This window comes from Lathyrus oleraceus, chromosome 6, assembly GCF_024323335.1.
Source record: "Lathyrus oleraceus cultivar Zhongwan6 chromosome 6, CAAS_Psat_ZW6_1.0, whole genome shotgun sequence".
NCBI lineage: Eukaryota > Viridiplantae > Streptophyta > Magnoliopsida > Fabales > Fabaceae > Lathyrus > Lathyrus oleraceus.
This window is the reverse complement of record NC_066584.1, coordinates 87,364,859-87,373,671: the sequence shown is the minus strand read 5'-3', so window position 1 is coordinate 87,373,671 and position 8,813 is coordinate 87,364,859. Positions and strand designations below refer to the sequence as shown.

At 37.5% G+C, this 8,813-nt stretch overlaps 1 protein-coding gene across 1 annotated transcript; it reads right to left on the bottom strand.

Annotated features, from left to right (window-relative positions):
* Positions 1-3,968: 3,968 nt before the first annotated feature.
* Positions 3,969-5,126, bottom strand: LOC127094152 (RHOMBOID-like protein 1). Its single transcript, XM_051033016.1, has 4 exons — positions 4,881-5,126; positions 4,567-4,805; positions 4,361-4,478; positions 3,969-4,097 (listed from the first exon to the last, which is right to left on the bottom strand). Exons 1-4 carry the CDS (start codon positions 4,923-4,925, stop codon positions 3,969-3,971), a joined length of 531 nt encoding a protein of 176 aa, XP_050888973.1. The 5' UTR covers positions 4,926-5,126.
* Between the last annotated feature and the right edge of the window lie 3,687 nt (positions 5,127-8,813).

Genomic DNA, 8,813 nt, shown 5'->3' with positions numbered 1-8,813 from the left:
GTCATGTTAGGTGTATGTTGTGCAAATGTTGGATGTGGTATGCTTATGTATGATTAAGGGGTTGTGATCGTCTTAATTGCATGAGTCATGTTGTTGTTGCACACTTACACTAGCATGAGTCTATGAAAGAGGCAATGTTGGGTAATCTCGCGTAGATTATTTGCTTGTCCCAAACCTAACACCGAATGGGGTTTGAAAGCTTAAGGCCGAATTGAGATTTAGAGGTGGTTATCTAGTCCATTTGAGAGACGCTCGGCAAGTCGAAAATGATGACGGATGGGATCCACATGCATATCGCAGTGAGTCACACATTGAGTCGCACGTGTCGGTTTAAATTATTATTTATGTGATTATGTGATATGATTGTGTGGATATGATTTTGGTAGATATGCATATACATGGATTTTAGGTGATCCATTTGATATGAATTGTTGATGTGTTGTTGATGTGATATATGTGCATATTTGTGATATATGTGAGAAATTGTGACTTGTATACATTATGGAATCATGTGAAAGTTGTATACATATTTGATGATAATTTGTAAATGATGATGAATGATAGTATGTACATGAAATTGATATGTTGTGAAATATGAATTCTTTACATCGGTTAGTATTTATAAATGAATACTTGTGGATTGTTGAGCCATGTCGTATGATGGTAAACATGTGATTCTTTAATAAGATGATATGATGCATATTTGTATGAAGTGTGACGAATTCTAATAATATATGTATGTTTGTTATACATTTCATATTATTATGTTTTTCTATAATGATTTGAATTCTCACCCTTCTGTTGGAATGATGTTCTATCGCGACATCGCTCAGGTACCAGAGATAGTGGTGCTTCGCACAAAGATTAGCTTCGGAGGCTAGTTCTTGTTGTGTTTTGACTAGGTAGTCTCTAGTGCTCTGGTCATGTAACACTTAGGTTTATGGGATTATTTGTATTTGTTTTGATGTTGAGAGATATTGTTGTGCTCTCTTTTATCTTGTTATTTGGATATGTTGGTTTTGATGTTGAGTGGCCTTAGAGCCCAAAATGATATTTTGTGGTCGATGATTTATGGGAATCATCACTATTTACCATTTATGAAGAGAGATGTTATTCCACTGTGTAAGTTTGCATGTTAGTTATTTGGTTTTGATTTATAATATGTGTTACTTGTATGTGACCATGGCATGTGTGGTTTATGGCAGAAGTAAATGTGATGCCCTCGTGTATGCATGCTTTAATTTACTCTGATTATGCAATTGTATGCTGTATTTGAGTAGTTGTAATTTTGAGGGTGTTACAGTGACCCATTTCAGGGAAGCACATCCATTTTCCCTCCAGTACCGGTCCATTAAGGCAAGGAACAAGAGACTCAAAAACTTCATCAAAGTGTTCTTTCTTTCCATACAACCGTGTGTATGATTCCTTATGAGTCCTCAAGTCTTGGATAAGTTGATGGCAGATAAGTGTATGATTATCTTCTCCTTTACTGAGTAAATCTGAAATAACTCGATATCCATAATTACCATCCACTTCAACATTCACGATTCACTCGATGTATTTGTGCATAAAAACCGACATCTCGTCAATGAAGGAATCTTTAGTGGAGGTAGCGTAGGAGGTGGTTTGCTAATGTAATCTCATTTGGAAAGACTTTTTAGAAATTTTGGAGTTAGTGAGTCCTGAAAAACTTTGTCAACATGCTCAAAATACGAAGGTGATCGCACCGCTGAGTTGTCACTCGGTGTAGGCTTGAGCTTCTTTGGAGCACCTTTTGTTTTTACCGGTTGAGAGGGTGGTTTCAAGTTTGTGGTTTTCGGATAAGCAATCTTCCTCAATTGTTCTTTGATGTGGAGTTTTATGTTATCATCGACTTAAAAAAATCTCTCTTGTATCACTTCCCATTCGGTCAAAATAGGGATATTTGACTTATCGTCTTTCATGTCACCATCGTCATCAAACCTAATCCTCTTCCAATAAGTGCAAACCTCATCCAATCTTATTGGACTATAAAGTTTCACCTTTTTGCAATAACCTACGCACATGGGAGACCATATGTGTTTCATAATTGTGCATCCACACTTTGGGCTATCGGAGTCTATATTATCATTTTGTTTAGCCTCGTGAAAAATATAATTCAAACCCGCTCGGGATATGTTGCCGACCAACTGAGAATAAAGATTGTTGTGTTTAAATTTGTGTTCCAAAACTGGAAATTTTTACAAAAATAACCCACTTTTTCAAGGAAATTCCCAAAATACCCCTGATTTCAAAAAAAATCCCAAATACCCCACTTTTAGGAGGAGTCGCCAATTGAATTGTCGAATCCTCTTAAAAATTGAATGCAGGCACCAATTGGATTGGCTAGGGAAGGTGCCCTAGCCAATTGGATTGGCGCCCCTGTGTATACCTTGAGAGGAGGCGCCAATTGGATTGGCGCCCCTGTGTATACCTTGAAAGGAGGCGCCAATTGGATTGGCGCATCAGTGTAAAATGCAATTTTTTTGTTATAAATAGATACGTTGTGTGAGTCATTGTTCCATATCTCAATTAATCATTTGGAAATCATGTTTGGTGTTCGTCGCCGATACGGAAAGGTGATTTATGAGAGAGACAAACCTCAAATGCTGATGATGTTCTAGAACATCACTACGTTCGATCAACTGAAGAGGGAGCTGGTTCATTGGTTAGATGGGAAAATACTAGAAGGGGAAAAAATTAGAAGTATTGAGAGACTCGACAGTATCTTTGGTTGGGTGTGAATGAAGACTGATAAGGATCACTACGCCAAATAAGGGAAAAGAGGGCGCTTTTTTTGGCCTATAACAGCGCTTTAAAGCGCCCTCTAATCTGGCGCTGGCATAGGTAAAGACAACGCTTTTTTTCCTGGTGAAAGCGCTCTCTAAAGTGGCTCTTTAAGCCCTTTAAGGGCCACTTTAGAGGGCGCTTTTTAAAGAAAGCGCCCTCTAAAGTGGAAACTTTTAAGGGTTTAGAGGGCGCTTTTACTGGAAAGCGCCCTCTAAAGTGGAAACTTTTAAGGGTTTAGAGGGCGCTTTTACTAGAAAGCGCCCTCTAAAGTGGAAATTTAAAGGGTTTAGAGGGCGCTTATTTTGGAAAGCGCCATCTAAAGTGGGTGGTTATTTAATTTTTTTTTTTAAAAAGCGCTATATTTTTTTATTTATTTTAGACAACCTGTATATTGAAGCAGTACACCTAAAACTGTATAATTTGAAGCCTTTTTTTCACACATTGCATTCAACAAGCCTTATATACAACAATCCATACATATACAACAATCCACTGATATATAATCGTTTAACTTCTAAAGATTCTAAATATACAACTAATTCATAACTTAAAAAGAAATAAAACTAAGTAGCAAAAGCATCTCTGAGATGTATGTTTTTTTTGCTAGCCGCAGTCTTCTTAGCAACAACCTCTTTTTGTTCAATATCAATAGCATGAACCTAAAATATCATAAAATTAGTTAGGTGAAGTATAAGATCAAGAATTAACATTTTCTATGCATAAATATCATATAATTGTGTTTATACCTTTTTTTTATGCAACTGACTCGATTTGCTGTAATAAAAGCCATTTTACCTGTAATAAAGAAAACAATTAAAATCATTTGACCTGTACCTTTTTCACTAAGTTCTCTTTCTTTTCTTGGTTGGAATATGTTCTACATGTCTCTTAACAACACGGACGGTTGGATTGATCCAAATACCCTCATTATGATCATTTCTAATATATGAATCATTTGATATAATATTCCTTCAGACAAACTTATAAATATACATCCTGCAGTAATTTCATAGCAAGGAGAAATATATATAACGAGATAACAACTATGGCAACAACCACAGTGACTCATTCTTATTGTCAGCAGCAACAGTAAGAACAAATCATATACTTAAGTTTATTGAATGAAATCTCCCTAAGAGATGTTGTATTTCTGTGTCTGGTTATTTACCGCAAAGGCGATAACATAGTTCTTCAGCCTGCTCGTCAGGGTTACGGTTTGACAGAGAAAAAACGCCACTTCTTCCATTGTTCAAACATGTCACGTTAAGTTTGTTTCCGATCTGGTAATCCTGCAGCATTACATCACAAAAATGTTAGCATCAGTAACATTTCAAGTTTCATTGTTGAACTTTTCAAGCATTAAATCATCATAAGAAAATTTGTTTGGCAAATAAATTAACCATATATGCAGAATCGAAACTGGTTCTTTTAATATGTGTCAACAGAACTAAAGATTAGTTATATCAGTTGTAATCACTTTTATGTCGGTGCTTCATAGAAGCTGCATAGATCAAGCAAATACATAAGGAAGTAGCATAGCAGCATCACTCACCTCACAAGAAATGTAGCTTGGTTTACAGCTCGGAGGGGCACAGGTTATATAATGGCACCAAGAGCAGTAATCATTCAAGTCCACCCCTTTAAAGAACAAGACGCCGCCGCCGACCAATCTGTAAACAACCACTTTCGCATTGGAGACACTAGTACATAACAATGTAATTCACCTAACAGCAAAAAAAAAAAGGAGAGAGACACTACCCAACACTAAGTAGCACAAAAGAGATAATCTGAAGCACATATTGATAAGATTCTTGCTTCTGGGAAGTATTAGACTTGTTTAGATTAAGCCAATGATGCTGACGGCGAGTCAAAATGACAAATCCAAGAAGAAATCCTGATGTAAACCCTCCAACGTTACTAAAATTACTTCCAAATGGAAAAGTTCCAAGAGCTAAGTCCAAAACAATGATCACAACAAGAATCAACATCTCATCAAACTGCAAAACAATAACAAAAATATATCTATTAGACACCATCATTGAGCTTAATAACTTATAAACCTATTTATTTACCTTATGAGTATGCATTTTCCAATTTGTTAAAAGCTCTGATAGCATCACTCCTAGTAAGCCGAATATTGCACCAGATGCACCAACGTAGATGATTGAATGGAGGAATAAAACACACAGCAAATTTCCTCCCAAACCCGATATCACATACACCAATCCAATTCGAACTAAAAAAAGCAAGTAAAACAGTTATCATATTCAAAATTGGCACATAGAAGAAACCAGACGCCAATAACCAGAACCTTACCAAAACCAATTTCTTCTCAAGAGGAATTTGAAGATTAGAAAATGAACAATAGCGAACGTCAGAAGAGAAACCAAGTAATATGAAGATTAGAAAAATACCTATGGTGTCAAAATCGAACAGCTAACAACGAATTAATAGAAGGAGGAAACGTCGTAGATCTAACAGAGGTGGAAGGAGAACGCCTTAGAAGTAGCGAAAATCGTAGCAGTGAGAACCCTAACGTGAAAAAGAACGAAAATAACAGAGAGTGAAATAACAAAATGCGCAGTATGTTATAATTTTAATGTTTACTAAAGGGGACCTTAGAGGGCGCTTGTGGAAAAAAAGCGCCCTCTAAAGGGGGCCTAAGAGGGCACTTATGAAAGCGCTCTCTAAGGCTTTCCAAAAGCGCTTTATAAACTGGAAATGCACATGGACTTATAGAGCGCTTTTTTAAAAGCGCCCTCTAAGGGTAACCTTAGAGGGCGCTTTCTAAAAAGCGCCCTGTATTGTTGTCCCTCTATCTCCTCCTTATTTTTTCGCTTCACCTTAGAGGGCGCTTTATTATAAAAGCGCCCTCTAAAGTGCGCTGTCTATTCCAGTTGTTCGCTCCTTATTTTTTCGCTTCACTTTAGAGTGCGCTTTTGTAATAAAGCGCCCTCTAAGGTGCGCTGTCTATTCCAATTTTTGGCGTAGTGGATGCTAGGGAAATGATGTTCAATCGAGATGACATCAATTTGATTGTTGTTATCAGTTAGAAATATTTCTATTTTCAAATAGCTTATTTTGTAGTGATGTTTGTTATGAACCTCGTTGTAACAAAAACTTAATGATATATAATAATTGAAGGTTACAAAAATACAATTTTACAAAAAGCTTAAGACCCAGATGATGCTCCTCGATTGGGACAATTATTCTTGTTGTGTCTTGGTTGACGATATATACTACATAATCTTATCATTTTATTTGTGGAATCCATTTCTGTCCTGATACGTGTGTTGTTTGGCCTTCCTTTTTTCTTTCTACGCATATCGTCGTTATGCCAAACTATATCACCTTCATATGGAGGCCAATATTCCTCCATTGGTAGTACCAAGAAGCTTTGATTATATACATTCATGACGGTGACGGTCTTGTATACATCAGATAAATGGTTGTAAGCATCTTGACGAGTATAAGTGCATGCTGCAATGACATGGGAGCAAGGAATGCGGAAGGCCTAGAATTTTCCACAATTGCACCAACTTCTGTTTAGTCAAACAGCATAGGCTAAATTTGGTATCCCCTCGTTGTGATCCATTGTTTCCTAGACGCTGAAATTTTGCCTATGACGGTCAAAGACTGTTACAACGTGTGTGCTAGCTTTGATGCTCTCCTCTTTCATGACCTTCATGCAACACGCACTGAATACTTGCCCGGACATTAACACCGCACTCCATCTTTCACCTCTGGTTTTGAACGTAGAAGCCAACCTATAATAGGTCGATCTTACCAAGGCGATTATCGGAAGATTTTGAATTCCTTTGAATACTCCATTCATGCATTCCACAAGGTTTGTTGTCATGTGGCCTCATCGATAACCTCTGTCAAATGCCCTTGTCCACTGCTCTACTGGTATGTTATTTAGCCATCTCCCTACGTCTTCATTAGACAGTCTAATTTCATCATGATAATATTGAAATGACAACTGAGTTAGAGCATACCCAACATTCACCACCTTCCGTCGAAGATTCTTATCTTGTATAACACGCATGAAGTTTTGTGCAATGTGTCTGATGCAATAGACATGGGTAGAAGTAGGATCATGCCATCCGTTGTCATGGTTGTTGTAGGCACTCTCAATGGCAGCATGTCTATCAAAAATCAAACAGATATTGGCTTGTGGAGCCACATGCATTCTGAGATGTCGAAGAAAGAAACCTCATCCACCAGCCGTTTCACCTTCGACCAGAGCAAAGGAAATGGGAAAGACATTGTTGTTTCCTTCTTGTGCAACCGCCATGAGCAAAGTACCCTTGTATTTTCCGTATAACCAAGTGCCATCAATTTGAATAATAGGTTTGCAGAATGCGAAACCTTTAATGCATGGGTTAAATGCCCAAAAGAGACGGTGAAAGATTCTATTACCTGTAGCACAGGTTCCTTCTGGCATCATCGCTGGCAATGTCTCCATAATTGCCACAGTTCCTAAGACATATGTTTTAGTGCCCATAAAAACCGTGGCAATTCCTTGTATGAATCCTCCTAGTTGTCGAATACTTGTTCAACAGCCTTTGTTCTCGCAATCCAGACTTTCTTGTAAGATGGAGTATAATTATATGTTGTTCTGATATGGGATATAATTATACTCACCTTCACTGATGGGTCTTTATTAACCAACGGCAGAATGTCTTGACATATCAACGCAGCACTTAGTTTACGGTGATCTTGTTTAACGTTAGTTGCAATGCAACTGTGAGGTGGGTCTATTGAAGCGATCTCCCAAGAGTCGTTTTTCTCTTTGTAAGGCGTAGCCAAACGAAACTTACAAAGCATGTTACGACATTCGATAACATACCTTCTAGAATCAATGCGTTTCACTGAAAAATCAATAGAGTTGTTCATGTAGAATTTTTTGATAGCTAGAACACATTCTTCTTTGAATATCCTGGAGACGATTTGTTAGATGATAACACAAGAGGTCAAGGTATACTACTTTCACGCCTTAATTCGTACTATAATAGTTTATACTTAGATGAGCATTCTATCGAAGATGCTCGAATAATAAAAACTAGGTGTTACATTAGGTTGTTAATTGACTCGTTTTTATTTCCCGAAGGTAGTGGTTCTAGCATGCATATTATGTATTTACCTTTACTTAGACATGTAGATAGAATAGGAAGTTACAATTGGGGATCTGCTTGTCTAGCCTATTTTTATAGCTCCTTGTGCAAAAACTAACACAAAGACACATCTACATTTTCTGGATGTGCTGTTTTGCTACAAGCATGAGGTTGGTCCAGACTACCGTATCTAGCACCCGTCAACAACAACCCTTTCACATTTTCGTATGCACAAAAGTAAGTTGTTTAAATTGCTATATCTTTACTTACTTCTTTAAAGATTATTACCTCTAACTAATATATTTTGACTTTTTGGTGTAGATGGTCTGCACGTGGTATGAGTTACAACAGATGTCCAAGACATTGTATTACTCAGTATCGCAACCTGTTGGATCACCTTCGACCGACATACGTAAGGATAATAACTTAATTATTTCGTTATATTTTGTTAACTTCTTCTACCTAGATTATAATCCTATCTTCTTTCATATTTCAGTTCATTTGGCGTCCATACCTTAATTTGGATCATGACCATGAGGTCAACGCTGAAGACGCGTCCGTATGGACTGCATGCACACCGATAATACGGTTCACAACTATGGAGATGCACAACAGTGATCGTATGAAGCTGCAGTTCGGTATGCCCCAAAGCATCCTAGATCCCCCAGCTAGCCTAGGAGAATGGCATATGCGTAAAGTTAAAAACCAATGGAACTTCAATCCATGGCAAAGCTTCGCAATATCAGAGTGTCGCAAATTAAAGCACCGCCATAACCATGTGTTAACTGACGCAGTCATGCCAACTGAAGAAAAACCAAGTCGTACTTATATGGCTTGGTACAGATCGGTTGGTTTTCAGTTCATCGCCGAGGATATGTACTTGTACGA

What these genes read in the sequence shown, in the direction of transcription:
- LOC127094152 (XM_051033016.1), bottom strand. Translation starts at nt 4,925, where the DNA reads ATGCTATCAGAGCTTTTAACAAATTGGAAAATGCATACTCATAAG. An exon ending in TTTGTGCTACTTAGTGTTGG is followed by an intron (nt 4,479 to 4,566) that starts GTAGTGTCTCTC and finishes GGTTGTTTACAG; the next exon opens with ATTGGTCGGCGGCGGCGTCT. An exon ending in CAAGCTACATTTCTTGTGAG is followed by an intron (nt 4,098 to 4,360) that starts GTGAGTGATGCT and finishes GTAATGCTGCAG; the next exon opens with GATTACCAGATCGGAAACAA.